This window comes from Pseudophryne corroboree, chromosome 6 (genome assembly GCF_028390025.1).
Source record: "Pseudophryne corroboree isolate aPseCor3 chromosome 6, aPseCor3.hap2, whole genome shotgun sequence".
Lineage (NCBI taxonomy): Eukaryota > Metazoa > Chordata > Amphibia > Anura > Myobatrachidae > Pseudophryne > Pseudophryne corroboree.
In genome coordinates this window covers 227,225,828-227,246,828 of record NC_086449.1, presented here as the reverse complement: position 1 = coordinate 227,246,828, position 21,001 = coordinate 227,225,828, and the positions used below count along the sequence as shown (strand labels likewise).

At 44.2% G+C, this 21,001-nt stretch overlaps 1 protein-coding gene across 7 annotated transcripts in view; it reads left to right on the top strand.

Annotated features, from left to right (window-relative positions):
- The window catches only part of KLHL25 (kelch like family member 25), a 45,030-nt gene extending 28,701 nt beyond the window's left edge, over positions 1 to 16,329 (top strand). For 5 of the 7 annotated variants that reach the window (XM_063925749.1, XM_063925748.1, XM_063925747.1 and 2 more), the window contains exons 5-8: positions 3,172 to 3,269; positions 10,234 to 10,292; positions 11,115 to 11,208; positions 14,363 to 16,329. In XM_063925749.1, coding sequence (XP_063781819.1) covers positions 11,151 to 11,208; positions 14,363 to 16,146 — 1,842 coding nt within the window. In that variant the 5' untranslated portion in view covers positions 3,172 to 3,269; positions 10,234 to 10,292; positions 11,115 to 11,150 and the 3' untranslated portion in view covers positions 16,147 to 16,329. Of the gene's footprint in view, positions 1 to 3,171; positions 3,270 to 10,233; positions 10,293 to 11,114; positions 11,209 to 11,381; positions 12,888 to 14,362 lie in introns of those variants that run through there. The other 2 variants (XM_063925752.1, XM_063925753.1) reach the window with 2 other exon arrangements.
- Positions 16,330 to 21,001: the final 4,672 nt, after the last annotated feature.

Here is a 21,001-nt window from a genome sequence, read left to right as displayed (position 1 = left end):
CTGGGGTCGGGTCGATTCTGGAACATACGGGAATACCGAGAGGATTGCTGACTCTGAGATTTTGTATTTTGGGGGTGGGCGACTCTGATTCTGGGTCCCGATGGGAAAGCATGTATGCCCGCAGTGTGTGCGCACTTGCAAAAGTGTGTATCGCGCGGACATGGATGGCCCCGCGTCCTCCCACGATACCCGCTTTCAAAAGTTTGGTAAACGATACCCTACTAAAAGAACGATATGTATATATGAAATATAATGCCCTTACCAGATACGAGAAGATATGGTCTCCCTGGATCGCTTCCACATACTCCTCCCTTGCCCTTCAAACTTAGAGGGCACCGGCTCTCGCTGCGGAAGCGCTATTTGGGCCCCGGGGCGTTGGGCCGAGCCTTTTATCTCTCCCCTTTAATGCAGCTGGTTAACTATCTAGCTGCCACACCACACCATACACACCTTAGCTTGACTAGGCTTGAGTTTGTTTCAGAGGGTTCAGTTCGGGGGTAGTGGGGTTGTGGGCTATATATGGCCCACTAGACGGGGTAATTACACTAAAGATGTGGGGAGAAAATATTTAAAATGTTAAGTATGTGAATCATGACCTGTTTACAGACTTCAAACAATATGCATATTGCGGGAAGACCGCACGGGAATAGTAACACGGGGAATGTCATTTGTATATGTATACCATTTAAAATAAAAAAGAATGACTCAGAATATTGTGATATTCCAACTGTGCTTCCCAATATATACTGAAATGTCTGTATCTTTAACATGCTGTTGAATAAAAATTACTCTATTTAAATAAAAACCTCTGAAAACTGCAATTTTGCCACTGAAAGCCTTTAATACATCTCTCTGAGAGACGATATTTAAGTCCAGTCCAGGCACACAGCTCCAGTGTAAACACACAGGTATGAATTAAGTCTGAGCATCAGGGCCAGACTGCCTATCTGGCAAGTGCCAGAAGGGCCGATGGGCTGGTGGCCGGTCCAGTCCGCAGAGAGCCGGGAAGGCCGCCCGCAGCCTCCGGCTTTGTTCAGTGCGTTGCATTGTATTGGGGGCATGCCGCAAGTCCACACACCCTGACTCCCCCCCCCCTCCCCCCTGTCGTCCGTTACCATGGTAGTGGTGCGAGACTCGAGTCCACAACCTTCTGAATTGTGGCACACCCCCTTGCGCCATGTCCGCGCCCCGCCCTGGGACGTGCGTGCACCCCACATTCCAGGGCTGATTCGGGGCCCCAGTCCATCACTGCTGAGCATCCCGCCCCTTCCTGTGCAGCTACAGTACTGTAAAGCAACTGCACAGACTTATCTCTCTCTCTCTCTCTCTCTCTCTCTCTCTCTCTCTCTCTCTCTCTCTCTCTCTCTCTCTATCGAAATAGGAGTCCTGGCCAAGACTCAAGAGGCAAACATTTCTAAAAAAATAAATAAATAGTGCAGCCAGTGAGGGGGTTCAGTGGGCCAGGCAGCAGCAGGACAGCTTTAAACTGAGCAGCACTAGGCTGATGCTGTGTGTGGTACTAAGCTTAGAAGTAACTTTGATAACATCCCTCTCTCCAAAGCCTTCACCCCCACATTGAGAAACTCCTCAGTTAGTGGACATTTCCTAGTCAACCGCTTTTTATTTCTCTCTGGTGTAAAGATGGTGTTCTAATAATAACAAAATAATTCACGTACTCCTGCACTGGCACCACTCTCAGCTTTGCACCCTGAGTGAAGTGATGTTTTACCACAACCGTTAAGGCTTTGCATAGGCTTTATACGCTTATGACAAGTATTTAATATGGGAGCTGGAATGTGATGAAATTGTGAGGCTTCTTCTTTATAGCCACTGATAAAATGGCATAGTTACATGTTGGAGCTTTATTTTTTCTTTTCTGTAACAGCTGGAAACATTTGTACAGTGTAGAAATGGAATGAGCCTCTGGTAATGGAACAGCATAAGGGAACACCATTAGCACAATGTACTTTTGGCTCCATATAGTGGAAATGTATACTAAGCTGTGAGTGGCTTGCAGTGGTTCTGTATTGGAATTTCTAAAGTGGAATGTCTCTAATACAGCATGGGCCTGGATGAATTCCGTTTCATTTCAGTGCATGCTTTCTGTGCAGTGTATGAGTATTATGTCAGATTTAATTTACTCTAAATTGGCAATAAAATATTGGCATGGTGTACTGTGCACCCATTTTTCTGTGCACTAAGATTACATGGATCAGATAATGTACAGATGCATTCATACATCTTTGCTGCAGTCACGCCAAATAGCCCCTTTTGACACGCTAGATCTCGTGAGAATCTTCCAGCGCCAGGTGTCTTTTTTTTGTTGTTGCCGAAAATACATCTTAGTTGCAAGCAATACACCTAGGGCACACAAAGAGACTGTTGATTAAATTGATATATGACCATCTGTATACGAAGTGCTGCAATGTAGCTGCCACATCTTTTTTCCAATACAAGTTCCATGGTGCTCTGTATACGGACTCAGTCACACACCGTATATAAGTGTCATTATATAATCCTTGTGCATCCTAGTCACATAGCGTAGTGACTAAGATGCATTTTGGTCAAAAACAGAAACGCTTGAAGTTATCAGAGTTGCACCGGAGCTGACCGTTTACTCACGATGGGCAAATCGTGATATATGGCATATTGAGGCTAGATTGACACATCTGTATTTCAGCTATTTCTTTAAGCAGAAAATGTAGTTACTTTTAAAGTCTACAGTCATATGTTTATAACTGTTATGAACATCGGGTTATTATAAAATATATCCCATATTTTAAATAGGAGGACATATCACACAAAGCACCGTACTTCATAAGAAATGTTGTGTTCTAACGAGAAAGGAAAGTTATGCTTAATTATAATTAAAATTATACCCAAAAATGCTTTTGGGAATTTTTCATGATTATATAGTAGCTGTCTGTCCGGTCTGAATGTGAACTATACAGTCTGCCTTTAATGTGTCCCAAATAGAAAGCAAAGTCCGGGTTTTTACTTCTACTTTTAATATTTTCTTAAGTATATCTGTCAAATAAATCCTGTCCTGATGTATGGAAGATGAGTGCACGGGGACCCTATTACTACATTACACCTTCCTCAGATTACTTGTTCCCTTATGTGCACTTTTTGCTGTGTTATAAAATGATTAATTTTTTCTTCTTTCATTAGTCCTGAAATGTGTACCATAACTTTTGGCCAAAACCAAATCCCCAAAAGTGGAGCAAAGCTTGAATCTAATATACTTGCCGACTACCCATGATTTCCAGGTACAGTACCAACTATTAATGATTTGTTTTTGAGGGGCTTTCCCTTTTTATCAACATTGTCCAGGTACACAGTAAAATCTCACATAGTCTGTATATTTAATGCACTAAGCTGCAAATTCTGAGGAGTGTTAAGCTAGGTACACACTAGACCAGTGGTTCCCAAACTGTGTGCCGTGGCTCCCTGGGGTGCCTCGGGACACTTGCAGGGGTGCCTCGGGTTGGTGGTCCAGAACCAAATCAAAATCTGCATGGTCAATGTAAAAAGCAAAACCAGTGTTAATGGCTGCCAATCATAAAATATATTGACAATCAGAAGCAAATCTGGTCCCTCACCACATAAGGATGACATATAAAGACAATTTACTTAATTTAATATTTTTTTCTACATTTTTCAATAAGAAACTATTGGCTTAGGGGTGCCGTGAAAAAATTTCTGATACTCTAGGGTGCCGTGATTCAAAAAAGTTTGGGAACCACTGCACTAGACGATATAGTGGACAGTGGCGTAACTCCCATACCTGCAGCCACTGCGGAGGCACCGCCAGTGATTGCTGCTGTGAGTTCGGGGAGGATCTGGAGGGCACAGTGCGCTCCTCTCCTATGTCCCTCCTGAGTCTTCGTCGGCGTGTCTGTGAAATGTAGTGTCGGTTTGTGAGCCAATCAGAGCTCACGGACCGGCAGCCAATCAGGAGCCGCAGCTGCTGGTCCGCAAGCTCTGATTGGCTCACGAACAGACACTTCAGGGAGAGGCGCGCGCTGTGCCCCCCCGGCTCCTTCCCGGACTTACAGACTGTACCCTCCTTTCCGCACAGCAGCGGGGGTGGGTGTGTACCTGGTATATTTGGCACTGGGGGTATATGCATAGCTGGCACGGGGGGGGGGGGGGCATATGGGGCACTGGGGGCAATGTGTATCTGACACAGGGGGCATATGTGTATCTGGTACTGTAGGGGCATATGTGTCACTGGGGGCATATGTGTTTCTGGCACTATGGGGGTATATATTTATCTGGCACTGGGGGGGAATATCTGGCACTGGGGGCATATGTGGCACTGGCAACAAGCATTACCCCCTGGTAACAAGCCCAACACCCAGCTCATGAAATCCCTGGCAACAAGCATTACCCCTAGCAACGAGCATGACACCCAGTGCATGAAACCCCTGGCAACAAATATTACCCCCTGGCGACGAGCTTGACACCCAGCACATGATACCCCTGGCAACAAGTATAACACCTAGCGCATGACACCCTGAGCATGAAAACCCCTGGAACCGTACATGGAACCAAGAGCAGGTAATTTAAAAGTAGTTAGAAGCATTACTGTAGGGCTTAATGTGTAATGGGTATTGCGGTGTGTGGCATTATGTATCACGGACATTGCAGTGTGTCTCAATGTGTCAATGTGGCATTACGGTATGTGGTATACTATATCACAGGCATTGTGGTATGTGGTATAATGTCTCAGGGGCATTGCAGTGTGTAGCATAATGTATAACGCGCATTGCGATGCGTGGCATAATGTGTCACAGGCATGACGGTGTGTAGCATAATGTATCAGGGGCAAAACGGTGTGTGGCATATTGTGTAATGGCCATTATGGTGTGTGGCATAATGTCTAAGGGCCATTGCAGTATGTGGCATAATGTATACTGGGCATTACTATAAGGAGGAAAAATGACAAACAATGTGAGGTGCATGAATCAGGATTATTATTTTTCCTGTGGTGGCCAACGTCTGGGCGTACAGGTTGCAAAACTGGGGTATAAGGTAGTCTTTTCCTGCATGCCACGCCCCTTTATGCAAAGCCACACCCATTTCAGCAAGGTCGCGCCCCATTTTTGCGGCGCTCGCCTTCGGTGCGTTCAGATTCATCACTTTACTAGTGAAAATTATGGGAAGGGGGAGCAGAGAATGTTTTGGCTTGGGGGAGAAAAAAATTCTATTTACGCCACTGATAGTGGATGATGTGCCCAATTCCGAAACATCGTCCACATAGTATATGCACTATGTCGGCCGTGCATGCATGTTCAACGAGCAATACCGCCAGCGAGGGCCATGCTTCCATATGAGCATGGCTTCTGCCCTCCGCCGTCGTTCACCAGCAGCATCAGCAAGTATGTATGAGCTTGCTGATGCTTGCCCCGCCTCCGGATCCCGTTGCTGACAACATCGCTGGGTACACACGTCGCTTTAGAAATACAAAGGTTTAAATATTGCACTTTAATTTACCTTTTCAAGTAACATTAGCATAGCACATCCACATTTCATCTAATGCCGAAGGCAATTTAAGACTAGACCACATGGAGGAAAAATAGTTTTTGTGAAAAATTGAAATATTTAGGAATGCAAATTCTGCCGTGAGAACCTGTAGCAAAAACATAAAAAATAATGATAAAAAAAGCCTTTCAGGGAACAAGAAGTGGGTTAAGAACTTCTTACAGCTGTTCTGCAACAATGAAAAAGGGGCTTGCCTGGGCCATGAAGCACCCGCAGCGGACTACTAGAAGACTGGAAGAAGGTCTTATGGGCCGATTAACGAAAACTTGAAATCTATGACTCATCACACAGGGTTTTTGTATGCTTTTGAGTTGGCGAATGGATGGCGAAGTGACGGCTTATAAAAGCCACAGCTATCCAGCTTGCTTAATTACAGAATTTGAAAGGGCAATGCTTTTAATTAAGTGCCCTTCTCTCTAGCTGGCAGTGTCTAGCACTAGAGTCTTCAGAGGGGTAAGCATTCAATAAATGGGTGCAGGGTATATGGTGTGGGCCCCCCTGGACCCAGGGTCCCGTGTGTACCACACACCTTGCACCCATTATAGATACGCCACTGACCCCATGTTAAATGTCTTGCCAAACATGGCAGGAAGTTGTGGCTTTTCCGAGCTGCCACTTAGTAAATAAACTCCTGTAAAATCAAATGTCAAACATGGAAGGGGAAGCTTGGTGGTCTGGAAACCAAGTCAGCGACTTTCTTTGACTGGAACCATGAAGCAAAAGGGCTACTACGGCATTTTGCAGCACCAAGCATACCCTTTGGTCTACACCTATCTGACCACGGTTCATCCTACAGCAAGGTAATGAATGACCCAAAACATACCTCCACTCTGTCACTACTACCTTTGAGGAAAAGAACAATACTAAAGAATTCAAATCATGACATAGCCAGCACCTTCTCCAGAATTAAACCCAATTGAGCTGATTTCCGACCAACTGGACAGAACAGCGACAGTAAAGGAACCTACAAGTACAATACATTTATGGGAACTGCTGCAATATATTCATTGGGAGGAACTTCTCACACAGTATTTCCATTGCAGAAGGAATGCCATAAGTGTGTCTGCAGTTATATCTGCAAAAGGTGGCTTCTTTAATGAGCCAAATAATTAGACTACATTTTGTTAAGCAAAATCATTTGATTTATTGTTATCTCCAGTTGTCTATTTGTGGCAAGCTTTGATTTCAGAGTATACTGAGACATTAATACCGCTTGCACATCGCAATCACAGGTCGCACCCGGTAATTGTACACTGGTCCTTCGTGGGTGCGACCTGCCATGAGAACCCTTTCAGACTGGCAACGTGACCCGGCAAAATTCCGGGTCAGGTTGCCATCAGGAGTGGAAACTGCGCCGGCGTCATCGGGTGCGGCGCTTGGAGATGAGACCATTACACGATGCCTCCTTCATAATGGGAACGGGTCCCAGATCGCATCGACCCGGGTAACCCATTCACACCGTACCTGACCCGGGAATAACCCTGCTTTATTCCCGCATTGAAATACCGGGTCAGGTGACCCAGGAATTCAGGACTTATAGGCCCTACACACTGGCCGATTTTCTGAAAGATATGAACGATCTCGTTCATAAATGAACGAGAACTCGTTCATATCTTTCAGTGTGGAGACTCCAGCGATGAACGATGCGCGTCCCCGCGCTCGTTCATCGTTGGTCTCCCGTCGGCTGTGCATGCAGGCCAATATGGACGATCTCGTCCATATTTGCCTGCACTTCAATGCAGCCGCGTGACGGGGGGAGTGAAGAAACTTCACTCCCCCCGTCGCTGCCCCCCCGCCGCCGGGTCGCTCGTCGGCCGTATCCGCCGTCGGGCAGCTCGGCGGCGGGTCGGCCAGTGAGTAGGGCCCCTTACCCCTTTCACACTGCACATCGATTTGTGCGGTTTGAAAGGGATATAAACTGCCTGAATTTTATTGAAACACTGGAATGCGGGTGTTCTAAAACTTTTGACTGGTAGTGTACACATTCTCTTTACACTACAAACTGAGAAATTGAATGATTTGGCATTTGTAATTAAATTTACATTTTTTAGATTTAGTATAAACTGTTACTTTTGATGCGGGGGGTCCATAAGAAAAAATATTATTTGCACCTGAATGTTTAACAAGCTTTAGATACCAAACATAAATTCCACAGAATACAGAGTCAGAGATGAATGTAGTAGCTGCACTTGTGCGGAGTATGAAAAGTGATACAGTGGTTATTGCTGGAAGCACTGCGAGCTGCATGGTTAGACTTGTCACTTGGGTGCTAGTGGTGGCCATCACTAAAGAATACTTTGATCGGCCCCTTGTACTTGGGGAGTGTCACATGGACACACACACGCAATTCAGTTGCTTGGAACAATTGTGGATCTAATTTTTTGAACTTTGATGTATATAATGTTTTCGGGGCATTAATGGGTTTTTCCTGTGCTTTTAATGTGAGGACCGAGCCTGAGAACCATTGCTATTCGCAGGTTAGAGCTTGTTCAGTTAATTACAGCAGATTGTGCATTTGTCTGAAATAAACTCATGAATTGCTCATGTAATGTAGGCACAGGCTATATCCTATATCATCACACTGGGGATATGGCACTCCATTGATCAGTGCATGGATTTCAGTGACTCACGCCATCATGTTTTGAGCAGAGTAAGCAAAATATCCGAGGTTCATTTTAATTTATATGTGTGTTTTTTCAGTGACCTCACTAAACAAATACCGTGGTGGTAATGAAAGTCTCATGCTGGTCTAGAGAATGTTTCCCGCAGCAGCCACACGACAGATGATGTCATGTTAGAGTACAGAGATGTCTATCTAATCATTTGGCTGGGTACTCCTGGGAAATGCTGCAATGTATTCTTATTTGTGTAACAGAAGATTGCATATGTGAGCTGTAAAATAGCCAATGTGGATTATGTCACAAGTGGTCGTTTTTCTTGTTTGTTTTGTTTTGTTCTTTTGGAAACTGTAAAAAAAATTCTGGAGGCTGTTACAGTGTTTGTGCAGCTATAGTATACAAGTGCTTTTTGCCTGGGGAGACCACACATGCTATAATGTATCCAGACTTTCTGCAATAGACGGTATAGGTTACATTCCCACCCATGTTGTTATTAAGCAAAAAAAATCCTATTTAGGTGTCTAGGAGTAGGAAGAAGGTATAGAAAAGCCGAGCCAAAGCAGTTCCCAAACCACAGTAACCTCAATAACACTTTATAAATCCGTTCCGTTTCAGAATAGTTTTTGTTAAATATGGATTCTTGGAGCAGTAAGCCATTAAATCAGTTTTCCAGCATTCAGAGATGCACTTTCTTAACCCTTCACTGCTGACGCTGGGTCTGTGAGAGACAGCCATTCTGTTTGATGTTCTGTCTGGTCGAATTTCGGAGAAGGGGAGATAAACTTTTCAGTATCTTCGTATTGTGATGTTTACTACTCCGTTGACAGATGAAGCATAATGATGTGCTAGTTGTGATTGCTGCAACAGCCCTTCCTTTGTCTGCCGGGTCTGAGAGACCCAGCGTCAGTAACTCTTCTGAGTGCCTGTAGTCAGTGATTTGAGTGCCTATAGTTACTGCTGTACGGAAAAATTGCCACCGCTGGGAAAATGAGGAAGATACATCAAATGCATCAACAAGAATAGAAAAACACACATAACTGTGAAAATTTTTATAATTTTCTTTGTATGGAGCATGCAAAAAAACATTTAGTGTGAGGAATGCTTAAAAAATACTGGACAGGAAATGTAATATATAATAATAATAATAATAATTATGTTTTCTGGGTGAATTAATAAAACAATAGTTGGAGATTAACAGGGGGTTTCTACTTCCATTCCTGATGTCATTATTGATCAATATCCATAGATTTCCTAAAACAACGCAGAAAAAAAATGTATACTGTGTGTGTATTGTAAATACAAATACCTATATTGTGATAAAATAACCAATAAAATATTATAAGTATACATTGCTATTTCAAGTGGAGTGACATATGTGTTGGCTACTTTCCCCAAGGAGGATCCTTTGCCAGTGAGGGGAAAAAATATTCTACAGAAAGGGGAGCACACATACTGTACATCATGATCATTGTGAGACAGGTGTTATTTAAATTTGCTGTCATGCTTATAAAGGGCGAGCTTGTTGATGGCTTGTTTGGCTCTCTTTTGATTATGGTAGTGTATCACTGAACGTGTTTTGTTGGTAACAACTTCCTCAGGGGTGTTCAGTTTCTATGTGTGGACTTACAAAGAATACTTCCATTAAAAGGCAAATAGTACATGCTTTACAAAACATTTTAATCTCAAAAGGTAGCTGCTCCTACCAGTAAAATGAGGACCTATCCGGTCTGTTGTTTCTTATAATTTCCACAGCTAAAGGTATGATAAAGAGCAGCTTCCATGCACCAGTGTGCAGCTCACAGCTCAGAAAGCAGATTTACTTTATAATAGTAGATTTACTATATAAAATATCTACTGTCTGATCTGTGAGCTGTACAGGGCAGAAAAGTGAAGAAGAAAAATAGCTGATTTTTTTTTTTATTTTCACTTTTCATTTTTCCCCCCCATTTATTTAATTGTGAAAATGTAGTTGTCCTTTTAAACCAGTTCTTACACAACTGGTGCATGTGTACACACATTTTTGCCAAATCAAATTGTAATTTCTGTCTGTGTTGACATTTTTGCACAGGTCAAAGTATAACAGCAGATGGGCCAAGAACCTTGAGTGGGACAATATGCTGCAATAATGTAAGTTACAATTCCAACAACAACCTTTGCTCTGGGCAGTTTAAAAATATTCTGCTAACAGAGTAGTGTATAAAATGATCCCAAATTATACATAAACTCGGGGCAAAGGCAAACATGACTGGCTCATTAATCTAATAATAATAATAATAATAATAATAATCATTTTATTTATATAGCGCTCTTTCTCCAATAGGACTCAAGGCGCTTAACAGATACACAGCATAATATAGTACAGAAAATAATGAAGTACATTTTCATAAAATACAGAAGCATGAAGATACTAAAGGGACATTATGGAAATGCTTGAGTAAACAGGGAAGTCTTGAGTCTACTTTTGAAGGATTCTATAGTTGGGGCCTCTTGCACTGTGCGGGGAAGTGAGTTCCATAGAGTTGGAGCCGCATGACTAAAAGCTCGCCCCCCAGATGAATGACGGTAGATTCTAGGTACTGCTAAAAGAACTTAATCTATAGATCGCAGTAATCGAGTGGGGTATTATGAGGTCAGAAGCTGTTTCAGGTACCTTGGGCCCTGGTCATGTAATGCTTTGAAACTCAGTAAGCCAATCTTGAAGATGATTCGCCATCTTACAGGCAGCCAGTGAAGGGAGTAGAGGATGGGTGTTACGTGGCTAGAACGGGGCTGGTTGGTTAACAGCCTGGCAGCTGTGTTTTGCACCAGCTGTAAGCGTTGCAATTCTTTTGCTGGGAGACCAAGGTAATGGGCATTACAGTAGTCTAATCGAGATGATACAAATGCATGTATGACTTTTGGCATATCATCTGAGGGAATTAAGTGCTTGATTCTGGCTATGTTCCTCAGGTGAAAGAATGAGGATTTGATTGTGGCTGATATCTGATGTTTAAGTGTCAAGCCACCATCCAGGACAACGCCAAGATTCTGCACACGATCACTGGTCTGTAATTCTGAATCCCCGAGTGTAATTCCAGTTGGTTTGCTATGCTGCAGTCTTGTCCTTTGATGTTGCGGTTGTATCATAAGGACCTCTGTTTTATCCGGGTTCAGTCGCAGCTAACTGGTGCTCATCCACTCCTGTAGCTCAGCTAGACAGCGATTTAGGGTTGCTACTGGGTTATCAGTGCCCGGAGCAAAGGACAAGTACAGTTGTGTATCATCTGCATAGCAGTGGTAGACCAGGCCATGGCGCCTGATTATTTTGCCCAATGGGAGCATGTATACTGCAAAAAGCATGGGGGACAGTATAGAACCTTGTGGGACACCACATGGCAATGGCACTGGTGGTGATGAGTATAGTCCAGATGATACTCTCTGTGACCTGCCTGTGAGAACTGATTTGAACCAGCTTAGGACTGTGCCATCCAGACCACAGAAATGGATCAGTCGCTCAATCAGAAGCCCATGGTCCACGGTATCAAATGCTGCCGAGAGATCTAGAAGGATTAATATTGAACAGTCACCTCTGTCTCTTGCCATCAGAAGATCATTTAACACACACACCAGGGCTGTTTCAGTGCTATGTCTTCTCCTGAATCCTGATTGAAATGGATCATAAATATCATGGGTTGTCAGGCGGGTTTCCAGTTCATTTGCAACCACTTTCTCAATAACCTTTCCTAGGAAAGGAAGGTTTGATACCGGTCTGTAGTTAGTTATGCAGACAGGATCTAAATTAGGTTTTTTAAGAAGCGGTCTAACAATTGCTTCCTTTAGGGGTCCAGGAAAAATGCCTGTCTGCAAAGAGCATTGAACAATTTTTGTAAAGACAGGACCAATTATATCCATACAACCTATTAGAAGCTTGGTTGAGGCTGGGTCCAGATCACAGGTGGTGGGACGCAAAATCCGATCAATTTCAGCAGTGTCCTTTACATCCAATGGGTCAAAGCTGGTCCATGAAGGCAGGTAGCTTATATTGGCAGGCTTTGTAGTTTGGCACTCCTTTGATGGCACTGTGGAGATTCCAGCCCGGATGGTGGATATTTTATCTGCAAAGAAGTATGCAAACTCATTGCACCTTGCCTGGGAGAGGGTTTCATCAGTCTGCAGGCATGCTGGCTTGCAAAGCATCTCCACTGTGTGGAAAAGTTGAGCTGGCCTATTGTTTGCTGCTGTGATCTCATTTGACAGGAACTGTGATTTCTTACGAGTGATTGTCGATTGATATTCTTCGTTATGCTTTATTAGTTTTATTTTGTCATCCACTAGGTTAGTCTTCCTCCATCGTCTTTCCAGTCTACGCCCCCTTTTCTTGAGCTCACTAACACTGTTGTCGAACCATGGAGCTTGACGTTGTGGTTTACGAGGTCTTATACGCACAGGGGCGATAATATTAATTGCAGCCATAACATCCCTATTATAATAACGGACTAGGGAACAGGGATCTTCACAGACACCCAGTATAGCAGAGAGATCCAGATTTGCTGCAAGAGCCTGGGGAGTCATACCCCTCCTTGGACGATACCTGGTCAACTCCACGGGCAGAGATCTTATTTGAGGGGTTGCAACTGAGAACCAAAGGGAGTAGTGGTCTGACCAGATGACTGGGTTTATTTTTAGGTCAGTGACTTCTAATCCAATCTGAAAGACAAGATCGAGAGTGTGACCACTTTAAAGGTGTGTATGCTGTATGTTTATGGTCATTCACCAATGCCCAGCTAGCATTGTTGTGAAAGTCCTACACAATGGAGCCACACTGTTACACACACACTAAAGTACTCTTCACCTGCACTAGATCCTCTTCCTGTGAGCACTGTGCTCAAGAATTGGAATCTAAACCACAGTTAGTTTAATAACCACCACGGTGGTGGTGGAACCTCCTCTTCCCCTTTCATTCATGTGGTGGGTGGCTCTAGTACATTGCTGATGGGGCATCTCATGCAGTCTTGATAGTTTTAGAGAGGGAGGCTGGAGGCTGACATTACTTTTAGGTTGATATATGTTTTTCTCCCAACTTTTTACACAAAGCTGTGATTTAAGCTAAACGTATCAAAAATAAATTTGTACTGACTTGCCTTTTGCAGGTCGCTATTTATTTCTTTTATGGTTATTTTATCAGGTCATCTAGAACAATGCAAAAAAAGAAATTATATGCATGGAAGGGACCTTTTTTTACATCGTTAGATTTAAAACACATGAATACAATTGCATGTTTTGAGTATTTGCTTTAAAGCATTCTGAATGCAGGTCATTTTTACAGATCTTATTGCTGCATGTCTAAGTAGCGAAACAGAAAAAAAAAACGTACAATGTGTAAAACGAATCCAGTATTCATCAGCATTTTGAGCAGTATTTGGTTGCAAACAAGTTGCTCTTTAAAGGGATACACCCTGCCAACATTAATAGTCAGTTCTCCCTTCTTTCCCCCTTATTGGTTTCATGTTGTAGAGTGAATGGAGTGTATTAATGCAGATATTTAGCAGGTTTTTTGAATAGCTTGATAGACTAGACAACCACATAACTGGACATTCATTGACCTATACGGGCTGGGTTGGGGGTCCAAATTAGATGAGGTACGGCATTTCAGAGCTTGGTCAGAGAGCTCTTATCACTTACTGTACACTTGCATCTCTCAGTGTCCTTAAAAGATTACTGTACACCCAGTCTGATAGTAATTATCAACAGAAACATTTACAAGCATGCTTGGCCGCCCACGCTACATTATGGGGCCAGTTGGCCAATATAGCTGGCTCTATTGCATTGTATTTGGCCACCGTTTGCTGTTGTGTGAACCCTTCATGCTGCTGTACTTCTCTCATAATGTGATTTGATTCTTCTCTGCAGAGACAAACTGTGACTCCCTATGAGTCCAATGGCCATTGTTACTGCCACTGAAAAATAATATGGCTCCTACCTTTTCTTTTGACTCTGTGGGGGGTATTCAACTGTTTGAAAGGTCAGTTGGGTGTCTTTTTTTTCCTGTCTAATAGACAGGAAAAAACAGACATCCAACTGACTTTTCAAACAATTGAATCTCCCCCTGTGTGTGCACAGACTTTTGTGTAGATTTGTTGTAAGCAAGTCCTGAGGCTTGACTAAAACTTATTATATGAGCTGATTTTGATTCCTTTGCTTCTTTTTCTGTATGGCAGCTTTAGGTGTCATCATGTCAGTCAGCGTCCATGAAAACCGCAAATCCCGGACCAGTACTGGGTCTATGAATATTTCATTATTTCACAAGCCAGCACATCCAGACTGTGTCTTGAACCATCTCAACACCATGCGGAAACAACAACTATTTACCGATGTCACCTTGTGGGCAGGAGATCGCTCTTTCCCAAGCCACCGAGTGGTGCTTGCCGCCTGCAGCCAGTATTTTGAGGCCATGTTTAGTAATGGGTTGAAAGAGAGCCTTGATAACACTGTGAATTTCCATGACAGCCTTCACCCAGAAGTGTTGGAACTATTACTGGACTTTGCTTACTCTTCAAAAATCATAATCAATGAAGAAAATGCAGAGTCTCTGCTAGAGGCGGCCGATATGCTTCAGTTTCATGACATACGAGATGCTGCTGCAGAGTTTTTAGAAAAAAATCTTTATCCCTCAAATTGCTTGGGAATGCTGCTGCTGTCAGATGCCCATCAGTGCCGACGGCTGTACGAGTTGTCCTTGCAAATGTGCTTAGTTAACTTTGAAACTGTGCACAGGACTGAAGACTTTAACAGTGTCTCGAAAGACATTTTGCTAGACTTGGTTTCCAGCGATGAACTTGAGATTGAGGATGAGCAAGTGGTTTTCAATGCTGTACTGCAGTGGGTTAAATGTGACTTGAACAGAAGGAAAGATTATTTTCCCGAGTTATTGAAAAATATCAGGTTGGCTCTGCTCACCTCTGATTCGCTGAAGGATGCCATCGCTTGCGAGGACTTAGTAATGGCCGACGAGAGGAGCAAACTAATTATGGAGGAGGCTGTTCATTGCAAGAGAAAGATACTGCAGAATGATGGCATAGTGACTAGCCTTTGTGCCAAGCCTCGGAAAGCAGGGCATACGCTGCTGATTCTAGGTGGGCAAACATTTATGTGCGATAAAATTTACCAAGTTGATCACAAGGCTAAAGAAATCATTCCTAAAGCTGATCTGCCAAGTCCTAGGAAAGAATTTAGTGCTTGTGCCATTGGCTGCAAGGTCTATGTGACCGGTGGACGGGGCTCTGAGAACGGAGTGTCGAAAGATGTTTGGGTTTATGATACAGTTCATGAGGAATGGTCAAAGGCTGCGCCAATGCTCATTGCTAGGTTTGGGCATGGTTCAGCGGAGTTACAAAACTGCCTCTGTGTAGTAGGAGGACATACAGCAGTTGCTGGAATTTTCCCAGCATCCCCCTCAGTTTCATTAAAGCAAGTGGAGAGGTATGATCCTCTGTCAAATAAATGGACAATGGTGGCACCGCTGAGGGATGGCGTAAGCAATGCAGCGGTTGTCAGCGCCAAACTGAAGCTTTTTGTATTTGGAGGAACAAGTATACACAGAGATAGGGTCGCCAAGGTGCAATGCTATGACCCATTTGAAAACCGATGGACTATAAAAGCAGAATGCCCCCAACCATGGCGCTATACAGCCGCCGCTGTTCTGGGAAGCCAGATTTTCATTATGGGAGGGGACTCAGAATTTACAGCCGCCTCTGCCTATCGCTTTGACTGTGAAACAAATCAGTGGACAAGGGTTGGAGATATGACTGCCAAACGCATGTCTTGTCATGCTCTAGCATCAGGCAATAAGCTTTATGTGGTTGGTGGGTACTTTGGGACACAGAGGTGTAAGACACTAGACTGTTATGATCCAATATCGGACTCCTGGAATAGTATCACCACTGTGCCTTACTCCCTTATACCGACTGCTTTTGTGAGCACGTGGAAGCACTTACCGGCATGAGAAGATTGGCCTTGTAACTGATCACTTATGTGACAAAGCGGTAAACCAATGAAGAAGTAATATGCAGTTACCCCTTTTGTATGACCTGGGGGGTTTTGTTCTAGATTTTATTTCCACGATTTTACATGGAACTTACACAACTAAAAATAAATATTAACATAACATCAGCTGAAACAAAGTAAACTGGATGTTAATCTATTAGGAGTAGCAAATTCAACGGGATACGTTTATGTGACCGGTGGTCAGGAGACCGCGGTCACAATAATAACGTCGGGATCCTGGCATCTAAAAATCCCGCCGGTCGGCATGCCGACCAACAGGGACTAATCCCACTCGTGGGTGTCCACAACACCCATAGAGTGGGAATAGAACTTGTGGCGAGTGCAACAAGCCACCGAGCCCGCTGCATGGAAAGTGCAGCGAGCCTGCAAGGGGCTTCATTCTTCTCGCCCCCCGCCAGCCATGTAACAGCCAGGATCCCGCCGGTCTCCTGACCACCTGTCACACATACCCGGCCCAATTCAACTAATCTATTATTACTAGTAGACTGATATTATCTACAACTTTGTACATCTACTATTAAAGTCAGATTACAGAGAGAAAGTTACAAGAAAACAGGGATGAGTAAGGATAGGGATAAGGGTTGTGCCTTCTGACCTTGGACGATGCTGAGTGAGACATCAGGATCTTCTAACACATCTTCTCCACTTTGGGCGGTCATGACCTTACTCTCCTCCTCGGTGCCAGGCTCTCAGTCAGCTCGCTCACAGAGCCAGCTGAGAGCTCATCCCCATGGAAGAGATGAGGCACTGAGGAGGAGAGGGAAGTTGCAGAAGGTGTGTGTGTTACGGCCCATTATTGCTTCTCCCTAATTTGTTGTTGACGGGTCTGGCATTTGGGATACCGCTGGTCAACATATCGACGCCAGGATCTTTGTGCGTCTTTTTCCATTAAAATACATCTTATTCACAAAATGTGCAAATAGGACGCACAAGCATCTTATGCTGAATAAAATGATATGCGGCATGCCAATATTCTGTATGTGGCTTTGGCTGTATCTGCGTACGAAATGCTAAGTTACAGGGTTTTCCTAGAAAACACTGTAACGTACCAATTCGTATGCAGATACAGGTGCGGTCACACACAGACTATAGGCATACTGCATATCATCAGCTCACTCACTCCAGGCATGTCCTGCTGTGTTGCGCATTCAGGCAAGATGTGTATTAGGACACATCTATATTTAGAGTCCACGTTGAGTATGTCAACATGACAATGCCAATGCATGTTTAAAATTCTAACACCTGCACGTTTACAGCACTCTAAGTAGCATTAGCATTATATCTGTGTTGGCATTGTCATGTCGACATTCTGTACTGTGGACATACTGAGTGTTGACTTGATGAGTGTATCCCTTATATTTAGGTAGGGAGAGAGCTGTGTTGTAAAATGGGATTTTAGGTGCTGTTGAATCTTTTGCTTTTTAATAAATTAAATGTTTTAATTTCATTAAAGCCATCTTAAAGCACTACAAACCATAAGGATCCTTTTACATGAAGATCTGCACCACCAGTGTCGTTATATACATTTACTTTTTCCACCACACTTGAACACATACCTGGTTTTTAGGGACGGCACTCATTTTTAAAACTTTTGAACTCTATTGTGTGCGCACAGAAGCTTCCTGTTAGGACTCAAGTGTCATGTCTAACAAGTTGCTGACACCTGTGTACCTATGGTCTTTGCTATAGCCTCTTTTACATGATCAATACTCTGGCACTGAGCGTATGCAACTACAGGCTACTGTAAATTGTACAGAACTCTGTCGTATCTCCACTTGGGTATAACTGGGCTGTAACAGGGCACTCACATGTAGGCTAACTGCACTAAGGACGTGGCAATGGAAATCTGGCCTGTGCACAGTTATGCATGTGTGTAATTTGGGATGCAGTTAATATAACTGTGGGGTAGGTGTCTAGCCCTAAAGACCATGCACTGGTATGTGTAAGCAGATGATATCAGATTTTTTAACCAACCGATACAGGATAATTATTCTAAAGTGTAAATTCAAAACAGTGAATTGATTTGGTTGGAGGTATGCCTGAAAGCAAATTACAGTAATCAGGGTGAGGGGCTTGGTAGGACCTAGGGTGGCCAAAATGGTTAATCCCGGGATTGGCTTTTTTACTTTAAATCCACTCGTCCCCGCACCGCCCGCCTCTCCCCACCTGCACACATAACTCACCTAAGTGCTGGGACGGGTGGGAAAAACTTCATCCACCTTCGTGGCAGACAACGGACAGCTTTCCGTGCTCAGTGGCGGGTGATGGCCTGGTGATTGACTGCGCAGTGTGACCTCAGAGTTAGAGGTCACGCTACGGCGTGCGCAGGGGGAGCCGGGAGCCAGGCAGCATTTGCGCGTCCTGAGGACGCTCAATGCTGATCCCTCAATCCCCGGGATTGGATCCCGGATGTTTTTTGGCCTACATCCCGGTATCCCGATGATCCCGATCCTGGGATTGGCCACTCTAGTATGACCACTAGTGGGTCTGTACCAAAGAAGGCTTCCTTGGTGGCGCACTCTTTTTTTTTTTTTTTGTATTGCATAATTAATTCAATTAAAACTTAACTTTTATTATTCTTATTTCTCTAGCATCCATAAGGGATATTGGGGACAGAATTAGTATGATGGGATATAGACGGGTCCAAAGGAGCCAGTGCACTTTAAATTTCTTCCACTGGGTGTGCTGGCTCCTCCCCTCTATGTCTCCTCCTACAGCACAGTTTAGAAAAAAGTGCCCTCAGGAGAGGATGCACACTCTGCTAGCTCCAGAGTTTTTCTTCAATTTCTTTTAAAGTTTTATTTATTTCAGTATGCTGTTTGGGCAACAGCATACCTGCAACGTGGGAGTTGGGGGGGGCGGTCACCGGCCTTTTGAGGTGCAGAGCCGCTTCCCCGCTGCAGAACACCGTCCTGAGGGGCTGTTTGTTTAGCGGGGCATGGCGCCTTGGCTGTCGCAGCTGCGACATGCCGCACACACCTAACGCTGCCTGAAGGTGATCATCGGTGTTGAGCACTAACTGGGGGCCCCGCTAAGGGGGTCCCCCGGTTTACTGTGCGGCAAAAAGCGTGGGTGTGGTGACCGGGTCCCTCCTGGGGGGGACCCGCTATAGCCCCTGCATGAGACTGGCTAATTTAGGGTAAACTAAGCATTTATGTAAGGTTTTACAACTTGGGAGACATGGCCAGTATAAATATACAGAGTATCTCTGGTGCCATGGCGGGGGGCGGAGCTACATGAGAGCGGGCTCAGCTGCATATTGGTGCCTTCCTCTGCATAGCAGCAGTCTCCACAGCTCCTCCAAACAGTCCCTGGATCGCTGGTACCGGATAGAGAGGGGGAGAGCCGCTATATTACTGCACAATAACAATCCCTCTAAGGGATTTTATCAAATTACAGTCTCACTGTGTTTACATAAAAACGCTGACAGCTTCACTGGGGCTGTGCAGCGCTTTGTGCGTTAGGGTCCTCTCTTCTGTGTCTCCTCTCACATGCACTAGGGCAGGCTTGCAATATATCAATATCAGGCTGTGTTGTATGTATATTGTACCTGTTTTTTCTGATTCACCATGGTAATACAGAAGTCATGCAGTGTATGTAGTGCTAGATTCTCTTCTAGTTCATCTGACTCCATATCATGTGAGCAGTGTAGTCAGCCATCTCTAAATGCTGATAACAATGTGGGGGAGAGTCCAGAGCCCTCCTGGTTGGGAGCTATAAAAACTATGATGTCTGATATGTCATCTTGGCTCACTGCAAAGGCCAATAAGACTCAGGAACTGCAACAAGCAGTGGCAAGTCTCACTGCTAAACATCCCCCCTGTCTACTAAGGGTGCACATAAACGTGCTTTACCTGCACTACATACTGATGATTATATACAGGATGATGTGGACCCCATAAGTGGGGATCCCACCCCCACCCAGGGTACTGAGCCCCTCGTATTTGCTATTAGGGATGTGTTAAAGCTCCCCCTGGAGGATGCTACTAATCAGCAGTCATTTTTCCTCCCACAAGATAAAACGGCAGTCACATTTCCTGATTCCAAGGAATTAGATGACTTATTTAAAATGGCCTGGACGAATCCAGATAAAAAGTTTCAGGTGTCCAAACGGTTTTTGCATACATTCCCCTTTGCCCCTGATGGCAGAAAATTCTGGGAAGAATCTCCTGCAGTAGACGTCTCAGTCTCTCGCCTTTCTAAAAAGGTGGTACTCCCTGCTCCGGGCTCCTTTACAGTAAAGGACCTGGTGGATAAGAAAATTGAGACCACTCTAATATCTATTTACATTGCTGCAGGTATTGCTCAAAGGCCGGTCATTGCAGGTTGCTGGATGATGCATGCAATTCATTCCTGGGCTAATTAAATTAAGGAAGGTCTCTTGGGTGATATGACCTTAGTTAATACTGCTACTCTCCTGACTCACATTCAGGACATGGCAAGAGTCCTATTAATGCTAGGACCACGGCTATGGCTGTGTCTGCGCGCAGAGCCATATGGTTACATCAGTGGATTGCTGATGCTGACTCCAAACGTAATGTGGAATATTTTCCTTTCACAGGTGAATAGCGGTTTGGAGGTGAATTGGACACATGGATTTTCAAAGCTACTGCTGGAAAATCCACGTTTCTCCCTTCAGGGGCTCCACCTGCTAGACGTACCTATCCGGGACCGTCTACTCAGTCCTTTCGATCCTCCAGATTTCGATCTAAGACCAGAGGGGCCTCCAACGCAGCTAGAGGCTCCAGAGAAAAACTTAAGAAACCAGCCGTTGCTGGATCTCGGGACCAGAA